The following is a 23,393-nucleotide window of genomic DNA, read 5'->3' on the forward strand; positions in this document are numbered from 1 at the left end:
TGGAGATAACAAAAATCTAATTAAACATAAATGATTTCTTCATAGGTTTCATTTTTTTCCCGTTATCAAAGAACTTGATATATTCATATACACCACAAAGTTATCTCATCCCAATTCCTTGGTATTGGCACTAAATGGTTTCCACTATTTTTACTGGATTATAGAGCTCTCTGAAATAAGCTATTCCTAAGTCAGAGCAGTATGCAACGAAAAGAACGTGAAAGGAAACAAAAACACTGAAATAACATACAATCATAATTCCCTATTATGTGTTGTTGTTGTGAGGTTCCATCAGGTTGGCTCCCACTCACAGTGATCCTTTGTACAAAGGAACAAAAGCCTGCTGGGTCTGATAGCATCCTCACAATTGTTCATGTGTTCGAGCCCATCTTCAGAACCTGTTGCTTTGTTATTAAGTGCAGTCAGGACAGCTGCTACTCCTGACAATCTTAAGAGCAACAAACCCTTGTGCCAGTCCTGTGCCATCTCCATGGTCCTTGATATACTTGAACCTGCTGTTGAGGTTACTGTGTCCATTTCTCCCATTGAGGATTTCTCTCATTTTTGTTGATTTTGCAAAATACAACGTCCTTTTCTAGTGAATGATCTTTCCTGATGATGTGTCCACAGTAAGCAGGACTAGGATTCCAAATCAGACAGTCCGGTTCCAGTATAATTTTCTCAACCCCTGAGATGTAGTGTCTCCTTAAATGGGTGTTAGGTACATAATTCCGTATCAATAACTACATTCCCAGTGTTGTTCAACCTCCACCACTAGGGGACAGTCTTTAAAAAGTCAATTCTTTCATCCCTACCATTAGAGAAGGATGTCCGCACCTGGACAGTCTAGTTCCTATCCCCATCCCCCTACTCCATGACTGTAAAGAAGATGATGCTGCGTCCTAATTTATTTCATTTACTTCTAAGTCTCAATTCTAATTGACTTCAGCTACTTCATCTCACACCACCTGTTTGTCAGTTTGTGGTACTGTGGTGACTTGCGTGTTGCTATGATACTGAAGGCTATGCCACTGGTATTTCAAATAGCATCAGTCACCCATTGTAGAAAGGTGTGAGACTAGGAAGAATGGAGTCGTGATCTACTTCTGAAATGAAGACCATGAAAAACCAAGTAGTGTCTGAGGTCTTGGAAAATGAGCTCCCTGAAGGCGGCAACAATGGACTCAGGCATACCAATGGTGGTGAAGATGGTGTACGGTTGGGGAACAGTTTTTTTGTTGTACATGGGTTGCCATGAGTCAGAGGTGTCTCAACACAATGAACAACAACAGCAGCAGTGGCAACAACAGCTTTATCTTCTCCAGGACACGGACACTGTAACTACACTTGATCTTAGCCAAAAGGCTGAGAAGTGATCGAACATGTAACTGAATACTGTTTTTCAGCCACTAAGAAACCCCAAATGATCCTCAATTTACATATTTAATTTGGATTAAGGGAATTCTCCATATAAATAACTACATAAAAGTTTACCTTGTGTTGAAGAGCCATTGTAAAGGAGAGTTACATTTGAGATCATTTTTGCTAAAGCAAGAAAGATGCATATAAGGGGTGTATGATTGAAAGCTGGGTAACTAAAAGCTCATCCTAACAAAGTTGGAAAGTTAAATGAACCTTAACAAAAACACTGGTAATCAGCATTGCATGAGCCCCAGGTGGCTTAGTGTTATGCATTGGGCTGCTAACTGCAAAGTCAGCAATTGGAACCACCCGAGGCTCAGCGGGGGGTGGGGGGGTGGGTGGAGATGAGGTATTTTATTCTTGTCAAGAATGACTGTCCCAGAAGCCCACAGGGACAGTTCTACTCCATCTAAGAGTGTCGCCATGAGTCAGAATTGATAGGTGGCCGTGAGTTTGAGTTTGTATAGAGGACAAAGTAAAAGAGCATGTAAAAAGTAAAAGAGGCATAACTTGGATATTAGGGTGGTTATTTTCATTTTCCTTCTAGAGCTACTGTCCTGCTCTGTGCCCTGCTCAATCGGAGGGTCTGCGGCCCTCAGGTGCCTTCACTTCACTCTCTACAGGCTGGGTTCTGCCCATATGAGGCACCAATAAGAGATTGGAAAGCAAGGAAAGAAAATATTAAGGAATTCTTTCCTGTGTTGACAGACCCACTTCCATGTAGGTGATGCCTACAATTCTTTTGAGGTTCTGGTGGTACATTTTTGTTTTCCTTCAGGACTGGGGTGGTTATAGCTTCCAACCATTGCTAGCTTCTGGGTGCCCCATTAAATCCTTCCCCTCCCTCATCCCTGTACACAGTGGCTTTGCTAAACTCTCTCGAATCAAGCCCTTTGAGTGCGCCTTTTTGTCCCTTCTGGGCCAAACTGGAGTGACTGGAGTGGCGGTGAGTTTTTCTGGAGAGTGGACTGCTCCCCAAGGTTTCTGACCTTTTCTGAAATGCTTTTTTAGGGCGTGCCGCATTCAGATATTCACTATTAAAGTGTTCAATGCCTTCTCTCAACTGTCATTTCTAGGCCACGGTCCGTTTATAAGTGACCTATTTCTTAGGTCTCACATCTGAAAACTTTCTACATAAGATTATCTCCGCAATGATGATAATACACCAAAAAGCATAGTAAATCCTAATCTTATTTTATTTTATTTTTTTTTGGATTTCTCCATCTTAGAATTCTCTGAGAATTTTATTTTATTTTATTATTTTTATTTTTTAACAATTTATTGGGCCTAATCTTATTTGTAAGAGAACGAAAGAGCCAAGGAACGTGCGTGTGAACCTAAGCCACAACTGGTTGGTGTGACCTTAAGTCAGGTGGCGTCTCAGGGTGTCCCCTCCGAATTTAATCTGTACAGGAGGTTGATCCTAAGGTAGGGTGACCAGATTTTAACATTGGTGGAGCGGGACACCATTGATAAAACGCATATCCTAGCGAAATAGCCACATGGCAACCAAAAACCATACCCCCTAGCTTGTCGTGTATTCTTTCCAAAACTCAGGACTTTTTTAAACCTCCAAGGGACACGGGAAAAAATTGTTCAAAATTGGGACTGTCTCGCCAAAAGCAGGCCCTAGGGCCCAGTTTATTGGGTTGTGTGGGATATATTCATTTCTTTTTTGAGGTATATTTACAATAGGGCCCACGAAAACCTTTCCTCTACATCATCTAACATACTTTTAAAGTTTTAAAGTATCTCACTTCTTTCTAGCCTTACAAGTTTGAGGTTTGGTCTATCAGGATGCAAATTCTTTAAGCCTTACAACTGCAGGCAGCTTTCCTCCGACTCCTCCCGTCAGTTACGGGCGACTGCAGCGTCCCGCTGCCGGGGTCTGCACAGTGGGGGTCTTACAGCCGAAGCCACACACCCTGAACCCCGGAGAGAGAATCCCTTCCCATCACCAGCGATCTAAGGCTTTAGTGTCACGTGAGCAAAGAGGCGAGAAGCTTCCCCGCTTCTCCCCCGCGCCGCCTTCTTGTGCGCACGCGCATACGCCCCGCCTCCTTGTACGCACGCGCACTTGTCCCACCTCCTCGGGAGGAGGCGGGCCCTGCGCGCGCGCGCACGTTCGCATTGCGTGCGCACGTTCGCATTGCGTGCGCGGCGGCCGGCGTCTGCAGCTGAGGGGCAGTGCTGGGCGCAGGTGCGGGCAGGCCACCTGGTAGGGAAGGCGGAGCCTTGGGCGGAGGCGGGCGCCCTTCTCTGCCCCCGGGGCTTACCTTTCCTGTGCTGGTTCGCTAGGTTCCGGTGGACGGACTCCGTGGACGGCCCCCGCGCCACCTGTCTAAGCATCTTCCCTGCCGTTCCAGCCATGCCGAACGCGCGGCCCAGGCCTCGCCCAGGCGCCGCGGGCCGGCACGAGCTGGTGTCGCGGTCCCTGCAGAGCGCCGAGCACTGCCTGGGCGCCCAGGACTTCGGCACCGCCTATGCGCACTACCTGCTCGTGCTCAGCCTGGCGCCCGAGCTCAAAGACGACCTGAAGGTGAGGACCTTTCCCCTCTCACCGGTTGGCCGATCCTCCAGTCTTTTCCTCGGAAGGGGAAAAGGGAGTTTGTTGTTGTTTTCTTCAAAGGGTGGGGGAGCAGGCCTGGGTGCTAGAGTTGGTGGCCGTAGGTGACCGCTGTTGCCATTCTCCCCTGACTTGTGAGTACGGGAATCCTTTGCGCCTCACCTGTGGAATACAAGCATGCAGACTTTTAACAGTTCTCACCGCCTGGGTTGCACCCCGCCGTCATCTCTTGCGATTGGCTCCCCACTGGACTTTCCTGTAGTCTTTTTCAGTGCATCCGGCGTGCACCTTCTATCCTGAAAGTCAAAAGTTGCAACTGCATTTCAAAGCTAGCATCTCTCTCCAAAAAGCAAAGTTCTGTGTGTCGCCCAGGAGACTGATAGTCGTCCCCGCCCCCCAGCAACCCGTCCAAACACACCCCTGCCTCCCTGTGCACGTGCCTGTGCTGGATTTAGAAGGAATGTGGTGTGTTTGTGTAATCGAATCAAGTTTGCAATTTAGTTCAAAGTACCAATCATTCCAAGGTGCAGCCTTTAAGCCTCAGTTATTGAGTTGTTTGTGACATACTCAGGGTGGAGGGAGTTGCCAGCTGAGAGGGGTTTAGTCAAACGGTTTCATCTCTACATACTATTGCCAAATAAGTGGTAGCGTTCGTTTGCACATTTGTTTATTCAGCAGACAGTGCTTATGAAAAGCTATATAAAATTTAAGTCAGTCGATTGTTCAATAATCGGTAAGTTCCACTCCGTAGAATCTTGAACCAGCTTGGTAAGTTGTTTCCTCTTGTACGTTACTGATTAATGCTCTGGATTTGATTTTCTTTTTTATCAAGGAAACTTTTCAGTATACGCTCTTCAAATGGGCTGAGGAGCTTTATGCTCTCAGTCGCGTGCAAGACTTACTTGGTTGCTACGAGCAGGCTTTGGAGCTGTTTCCTGATGATGAAGTGATTTGCAATAGTATGGGAGAACATCTCTTCAGGTTTGAATGATTTCAGTATTGCTTGTTCGTAATTATCAGGAACAAATCATAGAGTCATTTGGGGACATTTGAACATACAAACTATTAAGTACCACCAAAGGTTGGAGATGTGAGAGATTGCCTAGTAAGTAAAAAGATTTTAAAATAGGATTATCAAATATTTTATGTTATGTGTTATACTATAGCAGTCACTGTCCCTAGAGCTGAGATGAAGAATCCAATGCAGAGCCTCCACTACAGGGCTGAGCTGTGTTTCACAGAATGACAGAGAAATGTGCCCTCTGGGTACCACGGAGAACTACACCAGGAGGTGGCTCACTGGAGGGAGTCCAGTATAAAACTGTCCAGTTGGGTTGTACTGGGGAAAGCTGCTGGCCATGGATGATGCTGGTACCTGGTCTTGGAGCAGTCCTGAACACCCTTGAACCAGGAAGCCAACTCTTTTTTTTCCTGTCACTTCTCTCCAGCACTTTTTGTTGACAGTGATTAGGACTATGCCACCTGGTGAGGGAAAAAACAGGAGGGCAAGCAAAAGAAGGAATTTGACAATCACAGTGTAAGCTGGTATGTTGGGTTTCCTCAAGATCATCCCTAGTTTGGATAATTTGTCCAAGACTCATCAGTGTAGCCTTATTTAGGACTATGGATTGTTACAGTGAAAGGACAGCACAAAATCAGCAAGAGGAAAAGACAAAAAAGGGCAAAGTCTAGAGGAAACCAGGTCCAAGTTTCTGTAGGTCTTCTAGTGGACTTAATAAACTGAAAAAAAAAATCTAAAACTAATACTGTGCTACTGAGTCAATTCCAACTCACTCACTCTGTGGGACAGAGTAGAACTGTCCCATAGGATTTCCAAGGCTGGCAAGTCTTTATGAACACAAACTACCACATTTATCTCCTGTGGAGCCACTGATGGGTCCAAACTGCTCACCTTTTGGTTAAAGCCAAGCACTTTAATCACTATGCCATCAAGAAATACTATAAACATATAAATGCCAGTTTTTAATTTTAATTTAAACTTTAAAACTCCTCTGACATGACCCTTGCCTTTTTAAAACACTTGTGATTTCAGTGAAAGTTTACTTAACAGATTAGGTTTTCACTTAACAATTTCTATACAACTTGCTCAATGGCACCAATTTTTAATCCAAAAGAAAGCCACAAATAATAAAAAATGGAACAAATTAAGAATAGATTAAAAGAAATAATAATGTGTTAAATTTTAACTTAACTATATCCGTAATAATTCCCTTTCTGTTGTGTTTTGTGGGTAAGCTTTTCCCATCCCTGGTCAGTGACCTGAAGATACTCAGTGAAGACTTATTCCCAGTAGGGTTTCTGCAAATGTTTTGGGCTTTCACTCTCATTCAGATACAGCCTTCTACAAATCAGGTGCTTAGAATTTAAACTCTCATATATTTCTCTTTGGTTTTGGATTTTATTATTCACTATCTTTGGATCACACAGGCCGATGTGCTTCTGTGTGGGCTTAGCTGTCACCTCTTAGATGGCTGCTTAGATGCTGTTTTAAGACAAGCATTTAAAATCCTATACACTATTTTTTTCTGATAGCTAGGCACCATCTGGTTTCTTTACCACACATTGATATAGCATCTTTAGCTCCAGTGATGCCTCCATAAGGGTAAGTATTGATTAGGACTGCATTCTAAGAACTGATTTTTGTTAGGTTAGTGCCTCAATCGAGTGCAAGCTCAAAATTCACACGTATATCCAAGGGTATATATCCTTATATCCCTGTTCCATTTATTGGCAGTATTTTCAGTTTATTGAGGGATATTGTAAGTGACCTCTATGCTGCCTTTCCTAATTCTCCTAATAGTATCATTAAACCAGTCACTGGTACAGACTTGAGGATATTATCGAGGTAGGAGGAATGTTGATATATGACCATTGCCTTTTATTACAGTGTTGCCCCCTTTTTAGAGTTTCTGAATATCTCTTTTGCCCCTTAAGACACACTTGTAATACATAACAGCATGATTCTTAAAAGTAGACCAAATGCTTCAAGAGGCTTAGGAAAGACTTTAATAAGTACACAAGGGTTTTGTTAGCTCAGTTTTTGTTTTTCTTTTTGGTAAATAATTTTATCGAAGGCTTTTACAGCTCTTAATCACAATCCATCCATCCATCCACTGGGTCAAGCACATCTGTACATCTGTTGCCATCATCACCGTCAGAACATTTTCTTTGTATTTGAGCCCTTGGTATCAGCTCCTCATTGTTTACCTCCCTTCTCAATGAACCCTTGATAATTTATAAATTATTATCATTTTCATATCTTACACTGACCACTGTCTCTCTTCACTCACTTTTTTGTTCATCCCCCTGGAGGGGGCGGGTTATACACTGATCATTGTGATCAGTTCCCTTTTTCTCCCTTCACCTTCCCCCTACCCTCCTGGTATCGCTACTCTCATTATTGGCCCTAAGGGGCTTATCTGTCCTGGATTCCCTGTGTTTTCAACTCTTACCTGTACCAGTGTACATGCTCTTAGTGGGGTGGGTGGGGAGGAATCATTAAAGAACTAGAGGAAAGTTGCATGTTTCATTGTTGCCATACTGTGCCCTGACTGGCTCGTCTCTTCTTTGTGACCCTTCTGAGAGGAGATGTCCAATTGTCTACAGACGGGCTTTAAGTCTCTACTCCACCTGCCCCCTTTTTCTCATCGATATGATTGTTCTGGGTCTTTGGTGCCTGATACCTGATTCCATCAACACCTCATGATCACATAGGCTGGTGTGCTTCTTCCATGTGGGCTCTGTTGCTTCTCAACTAGATGGCCTCTTGTTTATCTTCAAGCCTTTAAAACTCCAGGTGCTGTATCTTTTGATAGCCGGGCACCATAAGCTTTCTGCACATTTGCTTATGCACACATTTTGTCTTCAGCGATCATGTCAGGAAGGTGAGCTAGCTCAATTTTAGTTAATGTGTGGTCCACAATTTACCAGTTAATGACAAATAAGTATAAAAATTGAGAATAAGTGTTTAGAAAAATGTGTATCAGTTTGTGTTGCTGCAAAACTAAACATCAGGACATTTTTTAGTTGGAGAGACTTTTTTTGAAGCTGCATATTAATGATGCATATTAAGACTACATAGAATTACAAAGGATTAGCTATGTTTGTCATGTTTAATAAAAATAGTATATAATTAAGTTATGCATATACCAGGCATAAATTAGTCTGGAAACCAATACACCTGACTTTGAAGGTAAGGTGTGGGCACACCTGGAAAGCTGCTAGCCATAGGCATTAAGGTGTCCTAGTGAGCATGGTGTTCAGAGAGCATTGGTGTTCTCGTGAGTCGGTTAAATGGTTAAGAGAGCTTGTACTTTAGTACAGTAGTACTTTATAATCAAGTATTTGTTAATACTCTGGAATATGTTCACTATAGCAGGAGTTTAGAAAAGATAGAAGTCAGTGAGGATTGCAGTGCTTCTTTGAAGACCCCCCCAAAAGAGGTTGGGTATAATTAGGAATGCTGGGAAGGGGTTGCCAAGCCAGATCTGTGGCATGAACACAGGGAGAGACTGCAGTTGATAGCAGAGTTGAATCTTTTGTCTTTGTCACTTTTTATTCTAGAATGGGCTTTAGAGATGAAGCAGCTGGGTATTTTCACAAAGCAGTGAAGTTAAACCCTGATTTCAACGATGCAAAGGAGAATTTTTATCGTGTTGCAAATTGGTTGGTAGAACGTTGGCACTTTATTATGCTCAATGATACCAAGAGGAATGTGACTTACAATGCAGCAATCCACAAGGCAGTTCATGCAGGGTATAAAAGTGTTCTGGACATTGGAGCAGGAACTGGAATACTAAGGTGTGTTGTGATTGTCTTTTAGTTTTACATACATATAACTACTTTTTAATCAAATAGGCAATTGAACAATGAGATTTGAAATTTAAAGTTTTATTCTCATAACATTGGTAAGGTGATAACATGCATGATTATTGTATTTCTTACTGTAACTTTACCAACACTGGCAGAAGTGCTAAGGCAATTTTAGAGTGATTGGTACTGATTTTTTAGAGTAACTTTTGCACTATTTCCAATGGGGAGTCTAGTTTTCTAAGTTAAGTACTATTTGCCTTCCTCATACCTGTTTTGTTTTCTTACTTGGGGGATGGTGCTATGATTTATTGTATGTTGTGCTTTTGGACAAGAATATTATCCCCCCTCCTTTTTTTTAATGTGGAATAAATAGTGCTTAGATTAATTAAAAATTAAAAACCCTGTCTTTAAACATCATAATTCTGTTTGATGAGCATTCTGGAGTATGTTTTCTTCTTTTTTTTTTTTTAACAATTTATTGGGGCTCATACAATTCTTATCACAGTTCATACATATACATACATCAATTATATAAAGCACATCTGTACAGTCTTTGCCCTAATCATTTTTTTCTCCTCTTTTCTTTTTTTACATTTTATTAGGGACTCATACAACTCTTATCACCATCCATACATATACATACATCAATTGTATAAAGCACATCCATACATTCCCTGCCCCATGGAGTATGTTTTCTTGATGGAGCATTTTTTCCCCTCTTGTAGTATGTTTGCTAAGAAAGCTGGTGCACGTTCAGTGTTTGCCTGTGAGCTGTCCAAGACCATGTATGAACTTGCCTGCGATGTGGTGGCAGCAAACAAGATGGAAGACATCAAACTCTTACACATGAAGTCACTTGACATAGAAATTCCAAAACACATTCCTGAAAGGTATTGCGATATAAATTAATTTTAGTGTGTGTCATCATTTTATTAAACAGAACAGAAACCAGAATTCATATTTCTAGCTTCTAGTTAAACGAAATGATTAAACTCTTATTTTGGCATACAGCAGATTTTCATAATAGGTTGTATATTTTTCCTTTTATATTACACATATTTTTATAAATTTTATTTATTTAAATTTTAAGTTATATTGATATATAATTCATATATCATGTAATCTAATGATTTAGACCTATTGAAAAAGTTGCACAATTATCACCAAAGTTGTATTCTTTTTAGAAAATTTTAAAGATTTGAAGATTTACTAAGTAAACTTGACATTTAGCAAGTTACCCTTGGTGACCTCAATATTTTAGCCTGTAAAGCTAGATAATACCAGTTGAGGTGGTGTTATCCGTATGATTAGTAATTATTTTTAAGTTGTACTACAGACAGTAACTGTGTGGGTCAGGTTTGGCTGATGGGCTTATTTCATTTTGTGAAAGTGTCCTTGGCAAACATGTAAACTCTGGAAGTGTCGGTAGAGTAAGTGTTGGGCTGTGACCCTCAGCATCGGTGGCTCAAACCCACTGGCCAATGGTTGGGAGAAAAATGAAGTTTTCGGTTCCCATAAAGATTTGTAGTTAGTTTACCCTCTGTAGGCTTGCTGTGAGCTGGAATTTAGTAGTACCATAAGTCACAAGGATGATGGTTTTATTACGGTAACTCATTGCCAGTGTGGTAAGGCTGACTCATAGCGACCCTGTAGGACAGGATAGACCTGCTCCTGTGAGTATCCAAAGCTATCAGTTTTTGAGCACGCTGTAGCACTAGCTAATACCCACCATGGGCCATTTTACTTGATGTCTATTTGCTAAAACAATATCTTCCAGTTACTCGGTGCTTTATGCATTTTAACGTATTTTACATTTGTTCTCATGGAAGAGACCCTTTTATATGGTTACGTCAGGGATTAGACCTGATTCATAAAGGTAAACACCATGCCGAATCAAATGACCTTAATCTGCATTTTCTTATGATGCAGAATTTTAATCTGCAGTCTTTATGAAGGTGTATTGGCATTGAATCCAGAGGTAGGGATACCTACTCAGACTCTGTTACTAATTAATTTGACCTTGAGCAAATCTCTAGGCTTCAAGATGTTTATCTAGGTGGTTTGAACCACCTTCCACATTCTAAATGTTTGCTATCTTAGATAATAAACATTCTCTGTATGTATAATAGTGGATTTATGTGTGCGTTATATCAAAATAGTTTTTGCCCTGGACGTTCCCATAGTCTACATAGGAAGATAAGGTATATTTAGTGAACTTTATCCTTTAAGAACTCAGCTGGTACTTGCAACAGGCGTTAAAGGAATTCAGAACAGGGAGAGATCAGAAAACGATTGGAAGGAACTGGACTAGGCTTTCCTGAAGACCCAAAGCTAGTAGGTGAAGCAAGGGCAGTGACAGGAGAAGACAGCTCATTGTCCATCTCCTACTAACAGCACTGTCGGAGAAGATGGAGAGTGGAGTGTGAGAGGACTACTTACCCTGCATTAGCTGTTGTTAGAAGCGAGAAAGATTACTCATTTTAATAAAAGTGGGTTTGCCCTCGTGCTAGTAGCCTCCCTCATCTGATGATTTGTCTGTGTCTTTGTCTCTTTGAAGACTTAAAACGTGTGCTCTTTAAATTAAAAAAAAAAGTGGGGTTGTAAAAAATTGATTATTGCAGTGTAAAAGTCCAACTTTAAGGAGGGTTGCTGATAAAAGTAATGGGAATGAACCATTTTTAATGAAAAGTGATGAGCCCCACACATGAGTGAGTGAGTGGAGAACAGAGCACAGGGAACATGAGGTTCAGATTTGGAAATGAAAACGGAATTGTATTAGACAATTTTACATACTGACTGTTTCTGTAATATGCTCTTCCTTTCTCTCCTCTCGTAGCTCTGACATCTTTGTGTAGTAGCATGACATTGTACTTACATGTATCTTTAAAAAATCATTCTATAGAGTGTCCCTAGTTGTAACAGAAACTGTCGATGCAGGTTTATTTGGAGAAGGAATTGTGGAGAGTTTGATACATGCATGGGAAAATTTACTTTTACAGCCAAAGGTAAGCATGAAAACACTTTAAGCATCCATTGTTTGAACGGATAAGAATTGAAACCCAAGTGTATTTACAAAGCAGTATGAAATATATTTCCTACCATTTGCCTGTATACTGTGTATTTGGAAGGAAATCCATACAAAAATCATTTAAAACATGTATATTTATATTCCCAGATGAGGTAGATTGGCAAAATATACTCCTTAAGGAATTAAAAAAAAGTGAGGTTAGTTGGTGTCCATTGAGGTTAAATTGTGACATCCATGAAAACTTTAGAGAAAGAGGTCCTTTCAGCTGCACAGTCCTTGTTGCTTGTATTTGTGTCAAAGTACAAAAAGGCTTTGTGGTAGTGTTTGATTTGGTGTGGTTAATTGCTCACCTGCTAGCTGAAAGGTAAGTTATTTGAGTCTACTTGGAAGCTCCTTGGAAGAAAGGGCTTGAGGACTGTTGATCTGCTTCTGAAAAATGGCTTGTTGAAAGCCCTCCTTCATACACAGGAGCTGCCATGAGGTAGAATTTACTCAAGGACAAATGGTAGTGTGGTTTCATAATTAGAATCATACCCAATACCCGGTCGTGCTTAGTAAGCTTACTATAGTTTCCTTCTTCCCTCTCATCCTTTCTTTGTTTATACTTATTTTAAAATTTTCATACATAACAAAGAAAAGGAAAACAACCCAGCTTATCCTCACTTAGTTTGAAAGGTTTTTTTTAATTCAGCCTGTTATGCATTTTACATGCAAATAACGGTATCGTGGTTATTGTTTTACTTTTCAGTCCAAAGGTGAAGATGATGATTGTGAGAAGTATGGGAAAGTTATCCCGGCAAGCGCTGTTATATTTGGGATAGCAGTGGAATGTGCAGAGATACGAAGGCATCATAGGTGAGTGATTATTTAAATAATGTATTAAAAGCAGTGACTTTATTTTCTTAAAGAAAATCATTTTAATGGGGGCTCCTTCAACTCTTACCACAATCCATACATCCATCCATTGTGTCAAGCGCATTTGTACATTTGTGGCCCTCATCATTCTCAAAACATTTTCTTTCTACTTCAGCCCTTGGTATCAGCTCCTCATTTTTCCCCTCCCTCACAAACTCTTGATAATTTATAAATTGTTATTATTTTTTCATGTCTTACACTTACCAATGTCTCCCGTCACCCACTTTTCTGTTGTCCGACTCCCAGGGAGGGGGTTATATGTAGATCATTGTGATCAGTTTCCCCTCTCTACCCCACCTTCCAATTACCCTCTTGGTATCACTACTCTCAGTATTGGTCCTGAGGGGTTTATCTGTCCTGGATTTCTTGAGGGGTTTATCTGTCTTGGATTCCCGGTGCTTTCAGCTCTTATCTGTACCTGTATACGTGCTCTGGTTTAGCCAGATTTGTAAGGTAGAATTAGGATCATGATAGTGGGGAGAAGGAAGCATTAAAGAACTAGAGGAAAGTTGTGTGTTTCATCGATGCTACACTGCACCCTGACTGGCTCGTCTCTTCCTTGTGATCCTTCTGTAAAGGGATGTCCAATTGCCTACAGGTGGGCTTTGGGTCCCCAATCTGAACTCCCCCCTCATTCACAATATGATTTTTTGTTCTGGGTCTTTCATGCCTGAACCCTGATCCCATCGACACCTCATGATCATACAAACTGGTGTACTTCTATGTGAATTTTGTTGCTTCTCAGCTTGATGGCCTTATCTTCAAGCCTTCAAGAGCCCAGACACTGTATCTTTTGATAGCCAGGCACCATCTGCTTTCTTCACATTTGCTTATGCACCCATTTTGTCTTTAGCAATTGTGTCAGGAAGGTGAACATCATGGAATGCCAGATTATTAGAACAAAGTGTTCTTGCATTGAGGGAGTACTTGAGTAGTGGCCCAACTTCCGTCTGCTACCTTGATTATTAACATATAAATATATGTACATAGATAGATTTCCCTATTGTTATATATAAATATATTCACATATGTATATGCCTGCCTTTAGACCTCTATAAATGTCCTTCGCCTCCTAGTACTTTCCTCTGTTTCCTATTACTTTCCTCTTGTCCCACTATCATGTTCTGCCTTTCTTCAGGTTTCAGTAATTATTCTGTTACATTGCCCTTGATCAAGCCCTACCAGACCTCCTACACCCTCCTCACCATTAATTATAGATCATTGTTCCCTTGTCTCCAAAACAGTAATTTTAAATAGCAAACTATATTTTATACGTTATTTAAGTTAAAAAAAGTTATTTAAGTGAATACTATTTGCATATGATTTGTAGTTTTCTGACTTTTAAATTCATGTTGACTGTAGTCTTTAGGTTTTTTGTTTTGTTTTTGGCATATATTTTACTTGGTTTTAAAATGAAATTGTGGGATTAAAGTCATCCTTTTAAAATGAAAAATAAATTTTGACGCAGTCTAGTGTCCTAGTGGCTTAGTGGTTGTGTGCGTGTTGGGCTGCAATCTGCAAAGTCAGCAGTTTGAAACCACCAATTGTTCCAAGGGCATTTCTACTTTGCCTTGTAGAGTCAACTATGAGTGGGTATTAATCCAGAGACATTGAGTGAGTTTGAGTATCTTTTTTGATGTATGAAAATTTTCATGCAAAAAATATTCACACCAATCTTAGACAAAATGTAGCAAAAATTCCAATAGGAAAATAATTTTGATTTTATTAATTTCTACCATTCTCTTCTATCTTTATTATTATTATAATATGTAACTGAATGGGATGAACTTTAGGATCTTACTATCCTTGAGATACTAAGATTTACTCTTGAAATAAATATTTGGTGATGCCTGCAAAAGTCAGAACCCGTGTAAGGTAGAAACCTGTCAGAGAAGGACAACTCAAGATATTTTCCACTAAAATGAGACAAAAGTGTCAAGACTGTCCTGTCAGAGACAGAAAACTTGTGAGACCTGGAAAGACAAGGCTGCCTTGTTGAGTTTGGGCTTCCAAAGGTTTCACTGTATAAATGAAAATGTGAGATTACCCATTTTAATTATAGCTATTTCCTGGTGAGGTTTTTATTCTTGAATGTTAATGAATGTTGTAGTTTGCTAAAATGTTGATCCAGGTTTTGTTAAGACTTTCAGGAGCCCCTTCTTACTGTAATAATAATTCATATGGCTTTGTAATTATTTGAGGAAATACTGGTGAGTAAAAGAAGAAAATGAAAATTACCCTAAGCTCCTCATTGGTAGAGGACCAGGATTCACTTTTATTGTATATTTTTTCTTATCCTTTTCCATGTTGCTAACAAGGGAACAGTAACAATGGTTAGTCATTGGTAGGGCACAGAGCAGTGGTGGTCAGACAGTGGTACTGGCTGTCTAGGCATGTACTGGTTGAATATACACAAACACATAAATTTAAATTTGTTTCTAAAGTATTGATATAAAATACTATATGTATAATTACATAATTATACATGTACATATATGTGTTAGCCTCTTCATATTTATTTTATGATTAAAAAGATACTTTATTAAAAATAGTTTTACTTACTATTTTATCTTAATTTTTTAAAGATCATTTTATTGGGGGCTCTTACAGCTCTTATAGCAATCCATACATCAGTGTATCAAGCATATTTGTGCATATGTTGCCATCATTTTCTAAACATGTACATTCTATGTGAGTCTTGGTATCAGCTGCTCTTTTTACTCTCCCTCTCTCCCTCCCATTTTTGTGGCCCTTTGATAAATTATAAATTATTTTCATATCTTATACAGACTGCTATCTCCCTTCCCCTACAGTTTCTTTCTTCTCTCCTTTCTCCACCTTTCCCCTTTCCTCCTGGTATCGGTACTCCCTTTCCCATTCCTGAGGGGTTTGTCTGACCTGGATTCCATGTGTCCTGAGCTCTGATCTGTACCAGTGTACGTGCTCCAGCCTAGCCCTCAGTGAGAGGCAGGACTGGGTTATGATAGTGGGGATGACTCAGAGAACCAGAGGAGCATTGTGTGTTTCATTGGTGCTATACTTCACCCTGGTTGACTCATTCCTTCCTTGTGACCGCTCTGTGAGGGGATGTCCTATTGTCTACAGATGGGTTTTGAGTCTGCTCCGGCCCCCCTTATCCTCAAAAATATGGGTTTTTGTTTGTTTGTTTGTTTGTTTGTTTGTTTGTTTTGGGTCTTCTGGCGCCTGTTCACTGATTTCATTGACACCTCATGATCACACAGGCTGGTGTGGTTCTTCTATGTGGTCTTACTGCTTCCCTGCTAGATGGCTGCTTGTTGAACTTCAAGCCTTTAAGACCCCAGATGTTACTGTATTGAGGGAGATAAGTTCCTGTTAGCTGGCTGTAGACCAGAGGAAGGGAACGCGTTAGAAGTGTGCTGGCAGGGGGCAGACAGTTACTACTAAAGACTCCACTTGACAAGTAAACAGAGTCCTAGGTTCTTCCCTCATTACTTCAAGTACAAAAGTGGGTTGCACTTTCCAGTCACGGGATCATGGAGACCATGCTTCTGAGATGGCTTACTCTTGGACACAGAAGAGATGCTTTGATGAAGGTGTGGCTTTGTCTTTCAGTGGACCATATCCACAAGGAAACAAAGGGGGGTGACTTGATTCACACCCCTCAGTAAGGTGGAGACTCAGAATAAAGCCTAATTCAATACTGTCTGTTAGCCTATTAGAAGTCCCTCCAACATGAGATTCTAACCACAGGCATAGAGGATAGAATTTACAAGACATCCCAAAAGGCATTGTGGCTAGCAGGGCCTTACTAATTGACTGTATCGCAGGATCACTACATTAATAAGTTGGAGGAGGAGCCCTGGTGGTACAGTGGGTCACGTGTTCGTCTGCTAACCAGAAGGTTAGTGCTTTGAATCAAGGAGCCACTCATGGGAGGAGGATGTGGCTTTCTGCGGCTGTAATGGGGTGTGGTCTTGGAAACCCTTTGGAACAGTTCTACCCTGTCTCCTGGGATCGCTATGAGTTGGATTTGACTGGTTGGTAGTGGGTTGGTATTAATCATGAAAATGTAAATTATGTCAGTGGAATAACATTTTAAAACTGCTTTTATTAGCAAATACTAAAAGTTGTAAATGATACCTTGTTTTCTTAAGGTTTGGGAATTACTTATACATGGTTATGTTGTACAATATTTTAATAGTTCAACTTTAATACAAGAGTTTGTTAGTTCAGTCTAAAGAGTTTAAAGATATTTATAGTCCTTGACCTAGCAGTTCTACTTAAGGGAGTCTTTCCAGACTGCTCATAACCAAAAGGCCTTGAAAAATTCCATTGATCTTTTATTTGCATTTTTCCACAAACTGTTTTTAAAATCATTTTATTGGGAGCTCTTACAGATAAAACAATTCATAATTCAATTAGATCAAGCATAATTGTACAATTGTTGTCACCATCATTTAAAAAACATTTTCTTCTTGAACTCTTTGATATCAGCACTCATTTATCCCCCTCACTCCCCCCCAGGAACCCTTATTTTTATATTATTTATTTCTTTGCCATAACTTACCCCATCCAATGTATCTGCTCACCTACAATTCTGCTTTTTGTTCCCCTCGAGTGGGGCTATACAGTCATCATTGCTATCGGTCCCCCGCCCCTTCCCATACCCTCAGGGAATCCTTATTCCCATTACTATTTCCTAAGGATTTATCTATCTTGGATTTCATGCATCAGACAATCTTATACAACTGAACATACGCAGGTCCAACAAGATTAATGAGCTAAAACTACGGCCATAATAGTGAGAGGAGGAAATATTAAAGATTTAGGATAGTTTATCGGTGCTATGTAATCCTTTCCAGGTGGCCCTTCTGAGAGGACTATCCAGTTATCTTACAGGTGGGTGTTAGTTCTCCACTTTGTCTATGCTCCTTCATGTCAATTTGATCCTAAGTTTTTGAATTTCTGATACCTCTTCCTGTCTACACCTCATGATCACACAGGCTAGTGTGCTTATTCCATATGGGCTTTGTTGCTTCTCTACTGGATGGCTGCTTGTTTAAACCTGTAAGACCCCAGATGCTATATCTTTTAATAGCTGAGCACCATCAGATTTCTTCACCATATTTGCTTATGCTCCCCTTTTGCCTTCAGTGATCATTTCGGAAAGGTGAGTATCATACAGTGCCACATTATTAGAAAAAGCTGTTCCCTGACCCTTTTTTAAAATTTAATTTTGATAGTGAATTAGGGTAAGGGTTTACAGAGCAGATCAGGTTAACATTAAAACAATTTATATACGTTTAGTTTGATCTCACCCACTGGAATCTGTCAGTATACCATTATTTATGCGACTTCCACTTGGTGTTTCCTGTCCATTCCTCCTCCTTTCCTAACCTCTGAACTTCATCTTTTAGTAGATGCCCTTTTGATTTCAAGTGGCTTGTTATTCTAGTACAGATGCGAGTTCAGTTCCAGACCTGAAGGATGACTAAGGGACTCTTAGGAAGCCTTTTGAGGTTTCCACATTTTTCTCCCACTTTATCCAGAACCTTCTAATGAGATCTTTGTTGGAGGAGTCGGTTGTGGTAGCTGTGCACCATCTAGTTCTGAGATCAGAGATCTGGAGACTGATGTGTTTGTGGTCCATTAGTTCATTGAACTAAGTTCTCACCTGTCTTCCAGTTTTCATCACTCTTCTTTCCACTGGGTGGGCAAGGGAAAGACCAATGGTTGCCCTTTAGATGGCTGCTTGCAAGCTTTTCAGAGCCCAGTTGGTATTCGCCATAGGATGATGCTGATCATTGTCTTTGTGAACTTGGTGTCCCCGATACTATGGGCCTTGGGTCCTCTAGCCCTGAACTCATGTCGTAACATTGCCTCCTCTGTGCTCCACTGCATTCATGGGTAAATTTGTTGCAAAGCTAAATAAAGACGCATATACAAACATGCTCTGTTAAACCTGTATATATACTCGTGGGTATATTCTCTCTAGCTTTCCCACACCTATCCAAATACCCACGCATAGATCATCACTTATGCAGGATTGTGTATTTAACAGCATTTGCCTGTTGCCTTTAGCTCTTACAGACCTCCCCTGTGGTCCCTGCCTGCACACTGTATAGTGCTTTCCCTTTCACCTGTGTTAACACGTGTACCCTCTAGCCTGTGACTTCTCTCCCTCCGTTCCCCTAGCACTTCTGTTAATGGTCAAAGAATGGTTCTGTCATTCTGAAAACCTTTCATTGACTTTTTATGATAGTGGTCTCATATAATATTTGTCCATTTATAATTGAGGAATTTCACTCCATGTACTGCCCTCCTTTAGCTTTATCCCTGTTAGGAGCTAATTCTTAGATTGATTGTTAGTCTTTAACATTGCATAGTATTCCATTGTGTGTATATACCAAAGTTTATCTGTTTTTCCACTGGTGAGCATTTAGTTTGTTTCCATCATCTTATGTTCTTGAGCGCAGTGAACATGAGTTCTATGAACTGCTTTTTTTAATGAACTCTTTGAAATCCCCTATGAAAGAATTTTTTTGCTTATTTTTAATATGAGCCCTTTGTTGGATATATACATTGCAAATCTCATTCCCCACTTAGTGGTTTCATTTTTAAAAATTTTCATAAATAGTTGTATATGTATGTTTATACCCAAGAAATTTTGCCTAAGAAGTTTTATTTAATTTTTATGTTTATTTTGTTCTGGACTCATTTAAGATGATCTTACTTGCTGTGTTAGTCTGGGTAGACTAGCAAAACAAATCCAGAGATTGATGTGTATAAGAAAGAGGTTTTATATACAAGAGCAATTGAACATTGAGAAAACATCCCAACCCAGTCCAGGTCAAGTCCATAAATCTGACATTAGCCCATATGTCCGATACCAATCTGTAGAGTCCTCTTCAGACTCAGGAAACACATGCAATGGCGCTGATTACAGGAAGATCACAGACCTGTGGGTAGAAAGTCTTGTGGATCCAGTGGCAATAGAAGCATCTTAGCACTGGCAGGGGTCTCCACTTGGCTTCTTCAGCTCTGGGCACTATGGTAGTTCCATGTGTCTTGTCAGTTGCAATGTCTCTCAGGGAATGAGTCAAGAGAGAATATCTCCTGCCTCCCAGGAGGAATACAGTAGTTCCCAGAATACTCAGGAGAAGGCCATGCCCACACAGAGGCCTCATTGGCTGTGAGTTGATTGACAACATAGACTCCATCCCTTCATTCTCAATCCTTCCAAATTGACAAATAATTATATAACTACCACACTTGATACTAAAAAAAACCCATCCTTCTCCTTATTTTATCCTGTACTCTTTTGTTTTTCCTCCCCCAGGGTTGGTGTTAAAAACATTGTGGGGATCCACTTGCCAACAAATGTGAAATTCCATAGTCCAGCTTATTCCTCTGTAGATGCTGAAGAAACCGTTGAACCTTATACAACTGAAAAAATGAGCCGAGTTCCTGGGGGATATGTGCCTTTGACTGAATGTTTTGAAATTATGACAGTAGATTTCAACAATCTCCAGGTAAAAAAAAGTTGATTATTTGTTTAAACAGTGTCTGAAGTCCAATAGTTAGTAAGGTGATACATATGATAGTCTTAGATTAAGAATTTACGAAGGCAGGGGAAAAGAAGTGTTAACAAACCCAGGGACAAGGGAACAAGTAATTGAAAATTGATGGCGAGGAAGGTGTAGGATGCCTGGTAGGGCTTGATCAAGGGCAACGTAACCAAGAGGAAGTACTGAAACCCGAGTGAAGGCTGAAGATAATAGTGGGACAAGAGGAAAGTAAAAGGAAATAGGAAAGAACTAGGAGGCAAAGGACATTTATAGAGGTCTAAATACAAGTGTGTACATTGTGTACATTGTAAATATATTTGTATATAATGATAGTGAAATAGATCTATACATTTATATGCTAAGTATTAAGGTAGTAGATAGACATTGAGCCTCTTCTCAAGTACTCCCTCAACAAAAGAACACTTTGTTCTAATAACCTGGCATTGTATGATGTTCACCTTCCTGACATGTTTGCTGAAGACAATTGGGTGCATAAGCACATGTGGTGAAGAAAACTGATGGTGCCAGGCTATCAAAAGATAGAGCATCTGGGGTCTTAAAGGCTCGAAGATAAACAAGCGTCCCTCAAGCTGGGAAGCAACAGTGTCCACATGGCAGAAACTACACCAGCCAGTGTGATCATGAGGTGTTGATCGATCAGGTATGAGGCATCAAAGACTCAGAACAAAAAATCATATCGATGAGAATGAGAGGGAGTGCGGAGTAGAGACCCAAAGCCCATCTGTAGACAGTTGGATATCCCCTTACAGGGAGGAGACGAGCCAGTCAGGGTGCAGTATAGCATTGATGAAACATGCAACCAACTTTCCTCTAGTTCTTTAAGGCTTCCTTCCCTCCACTATTATGATCCCAGTTCTACCTTATAAATCCAGCTAGGCCCGAGCATGTACACGGGTGTAGATAAGAGCTGGAAACACAGGGAATCCAGGATTGATAAACCCCTCAAGACGAGTAATGAGAGTATCGATACAAGGGGATAAGGGGAAAGTGGGGGGAGAAAGGTGGTACTAATCACAATGATCTACCTATAATCCCCTCCCTGGGGGACTGACAACAGAAAAGTGGGTGAAGGGAGACATTTGTCAATCTAAGACACGAAAAAATAATTTTTAAATTGTCAAGGGTTCATGAGGAGGGAGAGGTAGAGGAGGAAGGGGAATATTGAGGAGCTGATACCAGGACTCAAGTAGAAAAAATGTTTTGAAAATGTTGATGGCAACATATATATAAATGTGCTTGACATAATGGATGGATGTATGGATTGTGATAAGAGCTTTATGAGCCCCAATAAAATTATTTTTAAAAATTTAAATATATTTCACTTGTTGCAAGTAAAGAAAATGAAGAAAAGGGAATCAGAATTCCCTCCTGAAATGATTAGGAATTTACTGGTACTTAAATTTGGGACACGTGTGATCTGCCAGGTGCTCTCACATGTGTTCTTAGGTTAGCTGTCAGGGCAGTTCTGTCGAATGAGTTGTGATTCTCCTTTTGTTACACTGTGGCGGAAACATACACTGTTCAACTTATGCCACCTGTGTGTGCTGGGGCCTGTGCTCTATACTGGAGCTGGCACTAAGCCTGATCTGCCGTTTCAAGTGAACAGAGAGCATGCCAGTCTCCAGATTGAATTTTGCATTCGTCAGTTGTCCTGGTTTGCCCAGGGCAGAGGGGCCTCCTGAGTTGTGAGACTTAACTTTTAAAACTAGCATACTACCAAATAAAGCAGGATGAGTTGATCATCTTAGAGGATGTATACGTGTGTGGGTGTCGGGCAGGAGGATGTGCTGCACAACAAACGTGCCCAAGGATATCCAGAAACTTACCATAAAATCTTTCTTTGATGGTCTATAAGACTAGATTAAGTCAACTTCATAAATTTTTTTAGATGGAACTTGTCTGGGGAGCTAAGAGTTTTGTAACTAAACTTTCTAAAATAGAGAAACGACTTAATTTTTGGCCTAAGAAAAATGGCAATTTCTTGCATTTGTTACTCGACTTTTCTTGTGATGGTGTGGAAGTAATTTAACTTGTGCCTCGCTGTCCGCTGCACGTGAACTGCCCGTGCACACGCTCGAGTGTGCATTGTTTGCCACAGGGTTCCAAAAGGGAACCAAGCGGCGGTAGGTGACAACTGTCTAGAAGCTATACTTACTCTTTGAAGCCCTTCTTTTCATTTTTCTTCACCACAATGAAATCCTTACTCGGTTTAAGTTTTGGAAGTAATGTTTGCCAGGTTTAAACATTCAAGTTGATAGAGGAAAACTGGAAAAAGCCAGAGTGTTTCCCCCACCATTTTTCCCCCTTCCTCTAAGGTCATTAGTTTGAAAACCATCTTTGCATCTATGAAAATATACAAGCATTCTTTATTTTTCCTTAAGAAAACAAAACATGGATGTATGTAGGGATTGTGATGAGTTGTACGAACACCCAATAAAATGATTAAAAATAATAAAATTTTAAAAACAAACCAAAACAATACTGCTTTGCCCTTTTCATTCCTTGTTTGATTATGGGGTTCTTCCCATGTCTGGGATATCTGTTTGCTTCATTTGTCAAGCAGTGGAGTGGAATTCAGTTGACTGGGTCAGAGCTTCCCTTCCAGCGTGCTTTACATGGTTATAGTGGTCCTTCCCTGAGGGGTCTGGGCAGAACTTACAGTAATGTGATAATGGAGGCATTTTTATATGAATTCTGTAAAACCTTCTCGTTCCTTTTATGTTTTCATCAGGAATTAAAAAGTCTTGCAACTAAGAAGCCTGATAGGATCCGAGCCCCTGTTACTAGAGAAGGCACGCTGGATGCTGTTGTGGTTTGGTTTGTGCTGCAGCTCGATGATGAACACAGTCTATCCACAAGTCCAAGTGAGGAGACGTGCTGGGAGCAGGCCGTCTACCCTGTACAGAACCTTGCAGGTAGAGCTTTTCTGGTGTTTATCTTTAACTTGTTGCTTTAATCCTCTGAACTTTGGAATTGGGAAGAACAAAAAGCACTAAGCAGACAGGAATTCATGTGACGTTTTCAGTTAAGAGGTGGGTTAAATATTTCGGAATGTCCC

At 40.4% G+C, this 23,393-nt stretch overlaps 1 protein-coding gene across 2 annotated transcripts in view; it reads left to right on the top strand.

The window, feature by feature from the left end:
• The first annotated feature begins 3,582 nt into the window (after positions 1 to 3,582).
• Positions 3,583 to 23,393, top strand: part of PRMT9 (protein arginine methyltransferase 9) — a 39,775-nt gene continuing 19,964 nt past the window's right edge. The window contains exons 1-9 of one of the 2 annotated variants that reach the window (XM_075543718.1): positions 3,583 to 3,622; positions 3,721 to 3,961; positions 4,821 to 4,969; positions 8,573 to 8,809; positions 9,547 to 9,711; positions 11,724 to 11,826; positions 12,598 to 12,704; positions 20,086 to 20,278; positions 23,067 to 23,250. In XM_075543718.1, coding sequence (XP_075399833.1) covers positions 3,791 to 3,961; positions 4,821 to 4,969; positions 8,573 to 8,809; positions 9,547 to 9,711; positions 11,724 to 11,826; positions 12,598 to 12,704; positions 20,086 to 20,278; positions 23,067 to 23,250 — 1,309 coding nt within the window. In that variant the 5' untranslated portion in view covers positions 3,583 to 3,622; positions 3,721 to 3,790. Of the gene's footprint in view, positions 3,641 to 3,720; positions 3,962 to 4,820; positions 4,970 to 8,572; positions 8,810 to 9,546; positions 9,712 to 11,723; positions 11,827 to 12,597; positions 12,705 to 20,085; positions 20,279 to 23,066; positions 23,251 to 23,393 lie in introns of both variants that reach the window. The other variant, XM_075543717.1, reaches the window with a different exon arrangement.

Source organism: Tenrec ecaudatus, chromosome 3, assembly GCF_050624435.1.
Source record: "Tenrec ecaudatus isolate mTenEca1 chromosome 3, mTenEca1.hap1, whole genome shotgun sequence".
In the NCBI taxonomy this organism is placed as follows: domain Eukaryota; kingdom Metazoa; phylum Chordata; class Mammalia; order Afrosoricida; family Tenrecidae; genus Tenrec; species Tenrec ecaudatus.